General features: G+C 39.1%; 1 protein-coding gene across 1 annotated transcript in view; it reads left to right on the top strand.

Moving 5' to 3' along the window:
- Positions 1-15,192, top strand: part of LOC116485975 — a 33,151-nt gene that overhangs the window by 15,376 nt on the left and 2,583 nt on the right. The window contains exons 6-15 of the mRNA XM_032181839.1: positions 177-254; positions 2,189-2,325; positions 2,871-2,990; positions 3,497-3,527; positions 8,597-8,618; positions 9,239-9,263; positions 9,869-9,907; positions 11,352-11,453; positions 12,221-12,326; positions 13,687-14,679. Of these exons, the coding sequence (XP_032037730.1) occupies positions 177-254; positions 2,189-2,325; positions 2,871-2,990; positions 3,497-3,527; positions 8,597-8,618; positions 9,239-9,263; positions 9,869-9,907; positions 11,352-11,453; positions 12,221-12,326; positions 13,687-14,679 (1,653 nt within the window). The remainder of the gene's footprint in view (positions 1-176; positions 255-2,188; positions 2,326-2,870; positions 2,991-3,496; positions 3,528-8,596; positions 8,619-9,238; positions 9,264-9,868; positions 9,908-11,351; positions 11,454-12,220; positions 12,327-13,686; positions 14,680-15,192) is intronic.

Below are 15,192 nucleotides of genomic sequence, written 5' to 3'. Positions count from 1 at the left end.
TCTTGTGAGCGATTGAGATCCTAGCCATTTTGCTTGCTCATTTCAAATTGCAAGTTAATTTTGTCCTCCTTAAGTCCCACTAGGAACTCCTTTAACAGCATAGAAATTATGTGCAACCTGTCTAATGTATTTGGTCATTTTAGTGTAATGTTTCTTTGTGTATTTTTTTATCTCAGTGAAGAGAGGACTCACAAAGGACATAACCTGTCTGAAGGATTTTATGAATGATCCCAAAAGAGAAGAACCTCTAGTTGGTATGTTTTTGTTTGTTTTGTTTTCTAAATGGTATGTCTTTGCATTTGTGACAAATAGCTTTCCTTTGTTTTGAAATAAAAAGTGATATTTTAAATACTGTTTCATTTTTTGTAACTGATACTGGGTAATTAAGATAATTTATCTTGCACGTTATACCTTTTTAAAATTTAGCTTGTTATGTGATCACCGATCACTGTAAAGGCCACCTCTTCTGTACACCTTAATCATAAGATAACTTGTTCCTGAAGGAACCATCTCTATGAAGATGGTTTTCATGGAATGGTTGGGGTTGGAAGGAACCTCTGGAAGTCGTGTTGTCCACCTGCCCTGCTCAAGCAGGATCACTGAGCAGGTTACCTAAGACTGTGTCCAGATGGCTTTGGAATAGCTCCAGGGATGGAGACTCTACAACTCCACAGAGAATCTGTTCCAGTACTCAGTCATGCTCCCAGTGAAAAAGCATTTCCTTATGTTCAGATGTAAACCCCCGTGTTTCAGTTTGTGCCCATTGCCTCTTGTCCTGTTGCTGGGCACTGCTGAAAAGAGCCTGGCTCTGTCTTCTTTGACTGTCCCTTGACATGTATTTATACACACTGAGGTTGATGCCTGGGCCATCTCTTTTCCAGGCTGAACAGTCCCAGCTCTCTCTGCCTTTCTTCACATGAGAGGTGCTCATGCCCCTTCATTTTTTTTTGCCACTTCTCTGGATTCTCTCCAGTATGTCCATCTCTCTGTTGAAAGGGGGAGCCCAGAACTAGACACACTACTCCATGTGTGGCATTACCAGTGCTGAGTGGAGGGGATGGACCTCTCCTGTTGGTGATGCTCCTCGTGCAGCCCAGGGTACTGTTTACCCTCTTTGCCACAAGGCCGGCTCACATTCAATTTGGTATCCCCCGGGCCCTTTTCTGCAAAGCGACTTCAACACGTATTGGTGCTGATTGTCAGTGGCTTTAGTTTTGCTAGTATATAATGGTGGCCTAGAGAAATATGTTCCCTAATAATGAGAAGAAATGCTGATAATTTACTTTTGGAGTTAAGATTTAACAGTATAATGCAGTAGTGGGTCTGAGATAGTTAACTTTCTTCATAGCATCCAGTATGGTGCTGTTTTGGATTTGTGACTAAAACAGCATTGGTAACACACTGGTGTTTTGGCTGTTGCCGAGCAGTGCACAGTATCAAGGCTTTTTCTTTTTCCCAGCCTGGGTCCCTGTCTCCCACCCCTGGAGTAGGCAGGAGATGAGCAAGAGACTGGGAGGGGACACACTCAGGACTTCGAACTCAAACTGGCCAAGGAGGACATTCCGTATCATCAAACTTAAATTTTTCAATGTATCCATAGTCTTCCAGTCATTTCTAGGAAAGAAATTAAGAAAATCTATTTTATTTCCTGATAATTCTTAAAAGTTTATGGGATATTTTGGATAATGCAGGACCCAGTTTTGTGAAGGGATTATTGTTCTTTTTGCATGCACTTTGCACTACTCAAATGCTGTCCAAATTACGTTTGACTAAGTAGTTTAAATGGGATCTTTTAATACAGATGCTTGTGTGGCATTTCCTATCCTCATTTTCTTTTTGACTGACACTTCTCCATTGTCTTACATGACTGTATTGAATGGAATGTTCTTTTTTGGTTTCTTAAAAATATCCTGGGTGAAAAAGTAGATAAATGAAGGATTTTGTTCTGTTGAGCTTGCAAATCTGCTATAGATGATTTTTTTCCCTTCAGAATAAAGCACTGTAAAGAGAGAAGTTCAACTGTTGTTGATAATAGATCTGATTTTTGTGATCCTGAATAAGTGTTGAAATTCTGAAAATGGAATACTCTCTTTCTTATTTTTGGCTTTCAGTGAGCCATCTTGAAGAGAATACTTTTGTTTATAGTAGTCTGTTGTAAGTATAGATGTTTGTAACTCTTGTTTTACAGGTTTAGAACATGTGGTTGAAATCAGATTTGAAGGAAGAAAAGAGCCGCATTATGAATGCAAGCTGTGTGGGTTTAATACAGAGATGGCACCCATGATAGAACATCTCAGCGGGTATAAACACAGAAGAGCATACATAGTGAGTAATATATCCGTATTACGTTTTGATCACAATTTCTCTAAGATGTTATCCTTTATTTCTATACGAATACCTACATAAAGTTTGAAGTTTAAACCCTCTTAGGATGAATCACGAATAATTGTATGATTGGCTCTTCCTGAGTTTGATCAAGATAAATAGCTGTAAAGCTGCAAGCTATTGAGGAAACACGATCCAGGGGTGCAAGTCGGTGTCTGCTCAGTCTTTTCCTAAGTATTTTAATCTCATCCAAGATCAGGTTCTTGGGCATTGGTTCTCTCTCATTCCTCATTATGCCCACGGCCTTCTTGGATATTGCACAGAAGATGTTACCTTTCAGTAGTGAACTTCACATAGTATCTGAATTTATATGATTTTAACATTAACCTTTAACTAGTGGTGCTACCGAAATGAAACTACTTCCTAATGTCAAAACAATGTTTGCTAGTCTTTTGAAAGCTTGTTCAAAAAGTGAAATGTGGCAACTTTTTAATGTTAAATTAATTTTGGTGTTGCTCATCTAAAGCTATTTTTTTTCTCAATAGTCTAAAGAATTTCCAGATAAAATGAAGAGAAAGACAACAGATGTAAAAGAATGCAAAGTCTCATTTCTCAGAAGAATAGCAGGAGAGCTAGAGAAGACCGAAGGATTAAAAATGTATAAGGTAGTTGGAAGTAAATATAAAGTATTGAATAATGTATATTTTATCAGTGTATTTATGTTTGACCTACTAAGTTAAAAGTACTGCTGACAAATATTGTTACATTCCTGTGTGCATCTAGGAAATGTAGTGTTAAATAGAACTAAGACTTAAGTTAAAGTCACCCTAAAAAATCTGGGGAAAAGAACAGTAGAATTGAAATTCCTGTTTATTTTTAAAAAGTTGTGGGTTTTTTAATATATTTTTTTCTAAGATAGAAAATGTCCTGACAGAATTAAATGTTTCAGAGATTTTAGTGCTATACTTCAATGACTTTTAATTTATGTAACTTGCATTTTCTCAAATTTCATGTATATTGTTAAGATTATATATAATCTATAAAATTGTGGGCTATACTACTCTAGGACAAATAAAAGTACTTGTTCTATCTCTAGAGACAGTTGCGGTAGGGACTGTTGGTATAAAATTTTAATCAGAAAATCTAATAAAAATCTATGTCTGTTTCCTAGATTGAAGGTTACATAAGACCAAGTACCTCACGTAAGTTTCTGAATTACTTGAATGTATTATATTTGACAGCCCAAACTGGCCTAATTTGAATGAGTAGTTGAACTCGAAGCATTTGACTGATTTAAAATATTAAACTTGTACGTAATACTACAAAATGTTTTGTTTTCAGAGATTTTTCCAGTTTTTGTGTATTTGAAATGAGGAAAGGAAGGAATTGTCAGGCTTGCAATGTTTCTTAGATGTTTTTATAATTGGTTGCTTCTGGAGGTATTTTAGATAACTACAATAATTTGCTAATGAAGGAAAATGAAATAGTATGGAAACACAGTGTTTGATGGGTTCCTCTGAATAAAGTTATAAAGCCTCCACCTCATTTCAGTCATTAAAAGACATAAAAGTTGGTCCTGAATCACTGATAGAAGTTATAATTCTTTAGCAAGTTCATTGGAATGAGTAATGGGAACCAAACCCCCCAACATAAAAACAGCATCTTCACTCCATACAGTATGGTTGGGTCATCTTTTGTTACTGTAGATGTGCAATGGTGCTTACTAATGCCAACCTGAAGAAATTTTGTGTCTCTTGTGAAGGAGAGGGACTGTGACCCAGTAATCTAGTCCAGTGATTCTCAGTTTAGAATAAACTTTATGAATAAGTTCTAAAATCTTTAGAACTATTTATGTGTTGTAATCACCAGTCTGAACTGTTGGTCAGAATCCTGGCGTAGAGCTTTTTAGCAAGGTGTCGTGTGAGACCTAACTACCTTTCTGTGTGTGAATCTGGATGAACATTGTTAATATCTTGTCTTGATACGGGAATATTACGGAAAGTATGTTCCTTTTCTCCTTTATAATGTGGAAGTCCTCAGTAATGTAGAAGGTGTAGTACTGAAAGTTCATCTTCTAGAATAATCTATAAAGATTTTTAAAATTTCAGAGAAAAGATGATCCAGATTCCTAGTAATTGAGGGGCAATATAGGTGATAATCATCTTTCAGGTAGGCAGCATTGTATGATGAAGGTGGTATGGACTTCATAGTATTTGACATCATATCTGACTTCTGTAAGACCGAAAAGAGATGATCAGGTATCAAACTGAAACACCCAAAACAAAACAAACAACAACAACAAAACGTGATCCTACAGAATATGAAGAACTGCAGCGAACAGAGAAGAGTTAACTGGCTTAAGCGAGTGAATGTTGTGCTGTACAATATTAAATTCTGCTTTGGTTAGGTGGTAAAGACAACATCAAGTTCATTCCAAAATAAAACCACTCTACTTATTTAGAAGGGAATCATGATTATTGGTTTAGTAGCTCTGTGTGTTTAGAGTAGATTGTATTGTCAAAGAATAACTTCTAGCTTTAAAGTTCCATTCTACTAGCAAGAGTGAGTTTGAGGATGTAATTAGGAGATGCCATCTGGTGCATGTACTACTTTGTCAGTGACAAAACAGACATTAACACCAAATTTTGGCAGCTGCAGAGATCATATGCAAAACCAAGATAGGGTTATGTATCCCTATATATATATATATATATATATATATATATATATATATAAAAATGAGATGCCTTGGAAGGATTGGTTTGTCGCTCTTCTTCAATGAAAATTTTCTTTATTTTCTAAAGAAAGATTATCTGTATTTTGTCTTGAGCTTCAAATTGAAGATGCCATCATTTTAAGATAATTCCTGTAATCTGTTACTCAAGATAGAGAGTTGATGGGCCTGAAAGCCTTATAACATTCTTTTAAGAAGTATGAGGGTATGCATGAGCACAATGTAGTACTATAGCACTTGAATTTCCAATCTAATTTAATCTCTGAATTCTGCCTGCATCATTTTTTTCTTCCTAAAAACAACTATTAATGCTACAACAGAATACAACTGGAAACTGGAAAGAAGTCCACAAATTTACTGAGTTATTCCTTGCTTGAAATTAGAGCAGATAACTGGAGAAGCTTGTCTGTATCTTTAGTGGGGAAGTTATAACTCCATGCATCAGTACAGGGTAGGAAATGACAGACTGCAGTCAGCTAAAAAGGTGTTGGTGGCTGTGGTGGGTGCCAAGCTGAACATGAGCCAAATGAGACTGCTTTCATTTCACATAAGGCAAATCCCATGTTGTGACACTGCAGGTGGGCACAGGCAACAGACTGGTGAACATTCATATTCCCTGCTATTTGATACTGGGAAGGCCAAACTTAGAATACTGCATCCAGTTTTATTCCCTCTATGTCAAGGGGAAGATGGAGAAATTGGAGGGCTGTGGAGGTCAGAGCATGTACCTAGGACAAGGATTAGAGGTTTGTTTAGATGGGAAAGAGGGTAAGGGGTGATCTGGGAACTGGCCTTCACGTATGTGTAGGCTGCTACAAAAATGACAAAGTGGTTGGTATTTGCAGGCAATGTAACAAGATTGCAGCCACAAGTGGCATTTTGAGAGGCTTTTGGAAAAACTTCTTTCCTAGAGGGCAGTACAGCACTGGAACAGGTTATCCATAGGCAGATCATGACATGACAGTTTAAAATCCTCAGGGGAATGAGGAAGCCAAGTACCAGATTAATGACCAGGGGCTTCAGGAGAACAGTCTTCATCTTCAGAAAACTGATCCAGCATCCCTTGAGAGACTGCCTTAAAAGGAAAAGACACCCGAAAGAGATAATCAGTCTTCAAGGAGAACCTTCTTAACAAAAAGAGATGATTCATTCTGCAATGTGAGAATATAGAGAGGCATAACAGGTGGCTGGTGTGGTTGAACAGAGAACTCCTAACTGATCTTAAATGCTAAGAGGAAGCACACAGAATCAGAGGCAGGCTGACACGAGCAACTGTATAGGCATTCCAGATGAGTTAGGGGTAGAATTAAGAAGGTGAAGCTTGTTTGGAGGTGAAAGGAATCTGGAGGTCAAAAGGAAGGCTTCAGCGTGTCTGACGGCAGCAAAAGATGTGGCCTGCTGTGAACAGAGCAAGTAACCTAGTGATAAAGAACATGGAAAAGGCTGAGTTATTTATTGCTCTCTTTGCCTTCATCTTTACTGACAAAGTCTGCTCTGAGGGCTTTGTGCACAGCTGTGAAGTCTAGGGGACCATGGCATTACCCACTGTAGAGAAAGGTCACTTTAGGGAATGGCAAATGGAGCACGTGCAAGTCCATGGGACAAAATGGGGTGCTTCTGGTGTTGAGGGAACTGCTGTCCAATGTCTCTGAGGTCGTGGTGATCAGAGGAGTCCTGTGGTGACCTGAAAAAAAACAACAGACAAATATGCTTAGCTTCAAAAGTAAAGTGTGTGGCTACAGGCTGACCCAGACCTTATAAAAATTATGGGGATGCCTTATGGACATCATTTACTGGTGTGTAAAGGTCAAGAAGGTGACTGGGAACAACCAGTGTGGATTTACCAAGGAGAAACTGGGCTTGACGATTGCCTTTTGCAACAGCATGGGCTGGCTCTGTGGACATGGAAGGAGGGATGGATGTCATTTTAACTACAGCAAAGCTCTCAAAAGCCTCACTTAGTGTTTCTGTAGCCAAATTGTAAGACTACACCGTGGATAAAAGGAGGCTGATCTCAGGTTATTCAGGATTCAAAAAGCAGTTGTCTGTGATTTAAAGTGTGCTGATTGCTTGCTAGTGGCACTCCCCAGTGGCTGATCCTGGTGTCAGCAATGTTTGACATGCTCATTAACAACCTGGATAATGGGATAGAATACACCATTGTCAGATTTGCAGGTGACATCAACTGAGGGCAACGCCTGGTATGTGGTAGAGCAAAGCTGCCTTGCAGAGGGGTCTCAGAAACCTGGTGAAATGGGCTGTCAGAAATCTGAAGTTTGACAGAAGCACATGTGAAGCCTTACATTTGGGATGGAGCAACACCCTGCTGGATACAAACTGGATGCTGTTGGGCTAAGGGAGCAGATCGAAAGAACCTGCAGGGTTTGATGTACCACGATAGGAACACAGATCAGCAATGCACTCATGGTGTAATGAAGGCTAACAGCATGCTGGACTGCGTTATTAAGAGACAATAGCAAGTGTTTATTCCCTTCTTCTCAGAACTCATTAGGCCACTTCTGGAATAGTGTCCTGTAGACATGAGAAACTTTGGTGAATTTGTGGTGAAACAGCAGAGGACTCACCAGCTACAAAGTTCCTGCAAGGACTGGTTCATATAATGTGGAGAACAGCTTCAGAGAGCCAGTCTGATTAACTTGGAGAAGGCAGCAGCTAAAGATGTGATCTAATTACTGTCTTTTTGTACCAAAAATATGGCTACAGAGAAGAAACCAGATTTGAAGGCACGCAGGGAAAGAACAAGTGTCAACATTGACAAGTTGCAATGAAGGCAATGCTGATTGAATGTATGAAAGGTTCTACACAGTGAGTGGCCAAGCAGTGAAACTGCCTGCCTGAAAAGGTGGGAAATTGCTGTTCTTGTAGACTTACAAAATTCAGCTGGACTTGGGCCTGAGCAGCCTGGTCTAATCTTGAGGCAAATATTTGTCCAAGTTAGCAGAACTTCAGTTCTGCTTGAGTAGGGCAAAGTTTCCAGCCTCTGATTAGCACTCCTCGTCTCCAGCCATCTTCTTTTCAATTAGGGAGGACTTTGTAGGCTTACTGAAAAGGTAGCATAAATTGCATAAGTCAGGGAAAGTGATTCTAGTGTTCAGCGTCCTCATCTTACAGTTAATTCTTGTTGTAGCTCATCAGTATTTGTTCAGCAGCAGGTGGTCAGAAGACAGTAACATGAGTCTTTCAGCTATGTATTGTAGGGGCAAATGCATCATTTGTCTTAAGAATGATAACTTGTCCTGTTGCTTATCCTGGAACGCCTTAAGAAATGTGAAGTTATGTATGATGCAGTAGCTGACTCTGAGGCACAGCTACTGCCTTAAACAGACTACCTTGTTTTACTGAGCTTTCCCTCCTTCTTCATCCTTGTAAGACTGTACTGGCAAAAAAAGATTATTAGTCCTTTAAAACACTGCAGCCACTTTAGGGACAATAACAATTTGTTTTGTGTAGTGCTTTTATTGCAGTAATATGGTGGAAACCCTATGTTGGTGCTAATCATTCTTTTTAATTTTCTAGCCCCATCAAAGAAGAAAGCAAGGTGAGAATACAACCTCCACAGGGGAATCGAAAGGGATTTTTTTAACGAGATCACTTTACTTATTAACTAGATCTGTAACAAATGTTGTCACATACGGGGAAAATGTGGTGTCTTTCCACTGTAGTTCTTCATTTTGTGTAAAGTGTTGCTTTCTGCCTGTGAGGAAGTAACCTGAAATACAATTCGATACTCAGTTTATAAGTAGCTATGACTTCTGAAATATTTTACTGGTTATGCAGTTCAGTAACAGTCTGATGCACAAAGACACTGCGATTCAAACTTCAAGGTGTTACCACTTTCTCTGGGATGCCATTGCGTAAATTGTAGAAAAGGCACTCCTGTTCATTTAGGAAGGAAAAAAGACACCATTACTTTTACTTAAGTCATCTTCTTTAGCTGATGTGTAAAGTTCATCAGTACTACTGTTGTTTTCTGAGATCCAGAGTAAAGACCTTTAAGAAATACAACGCTTTAGATATGCTGTAGAAAAATATATCCTGTATTGGTAAGTTAGATACATTTGGAAATTTAAATATTTTGATTCTAGATACAAAAAGGAAGCTTAATTTTTTAGTAATCTTTAGAATGCATCTTAATATTTTTCTTTCTTTCTTTTTGAGGTGGGAAGATGATCATAAGCATGAGGTATGTAGAGGTAGTAATTCTGCAAGTGCCTTGCATTTTAGCAGTTTCCTTACACTTGCTTTGCTTTCTTTTTCTCTGAAAAGCTTTTACTCTTTAGCTTTTTTGCTATTTTACTAATATTAGTCCAGAAGCAAAATAACTGACCTAACGACCAGAGTTTTATGTTCATCACAGCACAAGGGAAATAAATACCATATGCCAGGATGCTGACCCACCTTAGCTCACATAATTACTGTTTAAAATCACCAAGTCTGAAGCTCAGTGGCTGTAGGCCAAATCTCCCAAGCTATGCTGCAGTCTCCATTGCCTTGCCACTCTTCAGATCAGAGGTGTTCTGTACTGAAGGTTTGGTTTAAATCTTACATCTAAGATTTATAATCTATTTTTGTCTAATTCAGAGGTTAAACCCTAAATGATCTCTCTAGTGTCTGTCTTGAGCAGCACTGGGCTGTTGAGGCTTAATGTTACGTGTTTGCAGCTGTGACCTACAAATACCATCTTTCATTTGGGTTGACTTTTGTTGTTAAGCATCTTGTTTTGTACAAGATGGTGCAACAAATGCTGTAGAGTTCAATGTTGTAATTTTTTCTTCCCCAATCCCACAGAATGATCCTGTTCGGAAGCAGAAAGCTTTAGAGTTCTTGGTACGTATGTAGAATAAGAATTTGGTAAGTCTGAACAGTTGTGGAGTTTCACTGTGTGAATCAGAGAATATTGTGAAGGAGCTGTTGATTACTGCTCAAACTCATCTGACCACAGCATTCATTTCTAAGGTACATTTTGGTGGACTTTGCTCTTGGAAAAGCTAGAGCAGCTGTAGCTTAACTTTGGCTGAGAACAGCATGCTGGATTAAACCTGAGCTCTCCCTCTGTTCCCTGGATCACTCTTCCCTTTGCTGAGGAGCCACCCCGACAAGCAGCATTAGCAGTACTGATGTTGCTCAAGTGCTGTTGGCTGCCCGTATCTACTTCCTAGGGCTGGTGAAGGACCTGAGCCAGCCGGTTTTTGCTGCCTGTGGTGCTGTGGCTAGTGCTGCTGCTGCAGAACTGGACAGCCAAGTGAAACCGGGTGATAATAGAGCACAGTTGTTGTTGGGGATGGAGAAGTTTTATCTGTTCTGTTGCTGTTGTCAGTGGCGTAATAAACCTTGTTTTGCCTTTTAGGCGTATGTTGTGGAAATATCTGACCATGTATCTTTGCCTTTTTATTCCATCAAAGTCTTGTTCTCTTGAATACTGTACCTAAAGCAATTACAACATTTCATTCTGAGTCTGAACTGCTTGTTTCTACTCTGAAATCACAAGTAGACTGTCGTGAGATGAGTGCTTCATTTCCAGCTGAAGAATGTTTTTTCTCTTTCAGTCTTTTTTTTTTTAATCTTTTAGTCTGTAGTTACTTGTGACTTTAGGAAAAGGTATAGAAAAAACAATCTAGGGATAATGAGTAAACTACCAAAAATGCTTGATAGACAGTTACTGGCTTATGTCTAATGAAGAGGTGTCACATCTACTCCTTGTGGCATAAGACTACTCTGTATTATTGTAACTTTCTGTAATCACTTATAACTTCATATACTTACCAATCCTTCTGATTGGACATGAAAAACACAGGTAAACACAGCTGTTCTGTGTTTATATAAATATATCAATGTGTTTTGTTATCTCAGGCTCCCAACATTATACATTAGGATATTATAGTAAAAACTTTCATCTTATTGTTACTAAAATTAGGGAATCAAAGCCATTTGATGAAGCTGCTCAAGATGACTTTTTATTCAGTTTTCTACACAGACACCATAGATTTAGGACTTGTGCCTTTCTCCATCTGCCACAGAATGTTAATGATTGACAGTATGGGATTGCCACAGAACCAAGGATGATGTCTTACCTCTTACCAGGCCATAATTATGTTCACGATTTTATTTTTTCATGGATGTGTGTGTGTATGGATGTATATGTGTATGTGTTATATATAAACCAATAGGATAACCTTGGTTACACCAAAATCAAAGTATAGCTGGTCTGTTTGTGTAGGTGACCCTTTGGCATCCTAATGAGCTAACAATTCTTACCATTTTTTTTCAACAGGAGACTTTTCACATCACCTCAGACTCAGAAGCAACACTCGTTGTTCACATTACGCAGGAACTTACAGAAGCTTTGAAGTCGTTTTGTGAAAAGAAAGCAGCAGTGAGTAAATTAATCTTTTTGCTGTTCACATCATGGCATTTGCTGAAAAATACAGAATGCTTCTGGACAAGTTTAAAGGCCTTTCTCATTTAAATTCAGACTGAACTCTTTTGAAAACAATAAAGGAAGCATGCAAGTGCCCAGTCTGGATTCTCTCGAAATCATTTAAAACCTAATGAATTATGCTGAAACTGAAAATAGGAGAGGGCTTTGAAAAAGATCCACAAAAAGGAAGGGGCTGGAGGCTGGCTGAAAGCAAGCTGAACTAATAGTGGCTGATGTGGGCTTTGCAGTATTTTGGTTCTTGTATTTCCTATTCGTGCCACATTCTGACACGTGAATAAACTGCAGGTCTCATGAGGTAGTTAAAAATTCTTGTCATTTAATCTCAGGCAGTAGCTGAGCCTGCCATTCCGCATTCCCCAGCTAGAGACAGGAGTTGCATGTACACCAGTTTTATATTTTAGCCAGGTGATGTTGAAGGTTGTGGGGCAGTATAGAAATTTGAACCAGGTGATATAGTCATTGCCCCCAGGCACCTCATTCTCTTCTCCAGAGACACACCTCTTACAAAACAGTAATTTTTAAAATTTTATTTCAGAGTGTTAGTAGTGAACAGAGCAAGACGTCATTCATATGGAGTTTGCTGTCACCTAAAACAGTACTCTGCTAACTTTCTATGGGGAAATTGTTTTTTTTTTTTTTTTTGTTTGAATGCTCAAGATTTTAGTTTAAAAACAGACATTCTGACCTTGTGTTTTATCTAGGTTAATTATACTAACAGTCTGAGGCCACTGATGTCAATATCTCAAGATGATTTTCCAGCAAGAAAAAACATCCCAAAACTGTATAAGCCATATGGAAAATCCAAAGGTAATGTAGGCACGTTGTTCGACTGCCTTAAGCCTGTTCTTGACATTGTGTAAATTGCAAAAATTTGCTTTTATGGCCAGCCATAGCACTTCCTTACTGGAGAACCACGTGTCTTTTCCTCTGAGTCCATTCAGGGTATCTTTTTCTAAAGCCTTCATGACTTGAACCTTGACTTGCTGCTTAGTATTACAGAAACAGAGGTTACAGGAAACGCAAGCAGTAACATCTGCCTGCCCTCAGTGTGAAGGTTGGTGTGTAAAGGCATCTTCAAAGAGGTAGTTGCCATTCTTAAATTACATTGAGGGAATACCTCTGCCAGGGATGCAATGAAAGAGATTTTTAGCTTGTTTCTTTTGGCTGCTGGCCTGCTAAGTAGTTGCCTCCCTCCGTTTCCCTTAAGTTTTAGGGTGAAAAGAAACTCAATAAAAAAGGACATGAGGGCGAGCTGCTAGAGTAGAGCTTTGGCAAGTCATTGGTTGACTGTACCTCTAGAGGATGTACAGGCTTTAACTTTTGTAAATCTTTTCTATTTGTTTTTTTCTTCTGAACTGCAGAACCGATCGATTTAATAAGAAAACAAGCACTGAGAGGAAATAACATGATTTTAGCTAACCCGTTATATTTCATATTCAAAATGCACACATGTTGCCATCAGAAGTGTTAACTTCTTGAGACATGCTAACTTCAATATTTATAATAGCATCTTATAATATTAGTTATATTAATATATTTTATATTTATACTTCTTTTATCATTTATAACTCTATATAAGGTATACAGTTAGTGTATCCTGATCTTCGTGAGCACTTTTAGGTACATCTTACCTGAGAGGCCTTCAAATAATTCCAGTGGTTGATTTTTAAGATGCTTTGACATAGTTGAATTGAGATGATTTATTAGTTGAAGGGATTAATTGGATTGAGTCAGTTGTTCAACATGGTCAAAAAACCTAACCCAGTAAAAAAACTTGCTAACCCAGTAAATAGTCAGACCAAAAGGGGCTTATAATGAATTGAGTTTCTTTTGCAAAAAATTGTCCCACTTGTAGTTAATGAATTGGAAGAAGAATCAAACCAAAAAAGGTATCTAAACTATTCTAATTACATTCAGTCTCATGCCGTGTGGGTTGATGTGAAAATTAATCAGAACATGTGAGTGAAAACCTTGTCTAACCTATTTTAACGTGAGGATTTGGGGTAAAAAGATGCAAGGACTCATGTAAGACATAAAGGCAAGAAATGTGAGAAGAACTCTTCATAAAACCTCCGAGTAGTTGTGTTTTCAGTTGGTATTTTCATATTTTACTAACTTCTAGTGCCCTTTTAAAATTATGTATTTATTAATTCATTTATTTATTTAGGAAATTCCAACTGGAATCAAGGTTCTTCATCTCAGTATGAACAGTGTTCTGCAGATGATTCTTTTGCTCCTGATAACTCATACGGTTACCAAAGGGATGACAGATCATCTCCCTATGGACTAAGACCTAGTGACTTTGCGATGATGTCTGCACTCAGGGACTCTTTTGCTCTTCAGACTGGACGTCCTGCCAGTGGGATCAGTGAATGGCTGAGACAGTTCAGCCGATCTGCTTCTGGCAGTAATTTGGCCTGTGAGGCCTCTTCGTATGAGACAAATTCGGTGAGTGAGTACTCAGCAGAATATATGCCCAAAGACGTGCGAGGAAGTAAGCTCCCCGACAACAGACTGCCGTACGGCGAGGAAGGTAGAAACTGGAGGAACCAACAAACGTGTACAAAAGCAAGGAGCTTAAGTGATCAAGGATTACCCTATCCCAATTCTTCGTATCCTTCATCTGGAAGATACTCAGCAAACTATCCTTCACAAAGCTATTCCTCTTACAGGAGTGATGGGCCTGCGAATTCTTGTACGTCTTCTGCACATTCTGCTTCTTCAGGAAGAGGTGGCTCCAGGTGGAACGAGGGCTCCAGGTGGAACCAGGACTCCAGGTGGAATGAGAACAGCAGGTGGAACCAGGACTCCAGGTGGAACCAGGACTGCAGGTGGAACGAGAACATCAGGTGGAACCAGGATACCAGGTGGAACCAGGACTCTAGGTGGAACCAGGATTCTAGCTGGAACCGGGAAACTAGGTGTCAAGAATACAGGCATCAGAAGTCAGGCCACAGAAGTGACTGGGGTTCACGTCACCATCCCTTCTCTGGCGGTGGTTCATACAGAGATGACCAGCAGTTCAGAGGCTCAGACACGACGTTTGATGAAGACGCTGTTGATCTTGCTCCTAACACTTTGAACAGACTAGGAGGAAATGATATACCTGCAATGACCAGGATGCTCAAGCAGTTGGCTCCGTATTATCCAGCCCTTCAAAGTAAGATTATAATTAGTTCTTGTAAAGTGAGTTACATCAACATACGTGCTTAAAATAAATGTGAGATCATGTGCTGCAGAGATAATATGCTTAGTTCAGAGTAGAGTCCATTCTGATCAGCGCCTGTATCAGATGAAGAATAGCAGTAATTGCCTCTCTGAGGAGGCTTTGCCACTTGGCATTTAGATAGGGCTGTAAGTCAAAGGAAAAATTTGATAGCACAAAAAAATCCTGAACTGAAATGTTTGTTTTGGGTCGTCTTGCTAGCTAGCATCGTATGTCATGGTGGGAGTTTGTACTGCAGGGGTGGCGACTATGGGGAGGGGATGTGTTGGCATAAAGAAAAAAGTATTGGAATGCGTGCAGGGTGGCACTGTAGTAGATGAAAGTGTTCAAAATGGATCAAACACCTTGGAGCAGCAAGCCAGAAGTGGTGTCAGAGAGCTGGTTCATTACATGAAAACGTGGTTTTTCCCATTATTGCAAAAATACTCCTTAACGTTAAAAAGGGTG

The sequence above is a fragment of the Aythya fuligula genome, chromosome 2 (assembly GCF_009819795.1).
Source record: "Aythya fuligula isolate bAytFul2 chromosome 2, bAytFul2.pri, whole genome shotgun sequence".
Lineage (NCBI taxonomy): Eukaryota > Metazoa > Chordata > Aves > Anseriformes > Anatidae > Aythya > Aythya fuligula.
Note: the sequence above shows the minus strand (reverse complement) of the source record. Positions and strands in the feature narration are given on the sequence as shown.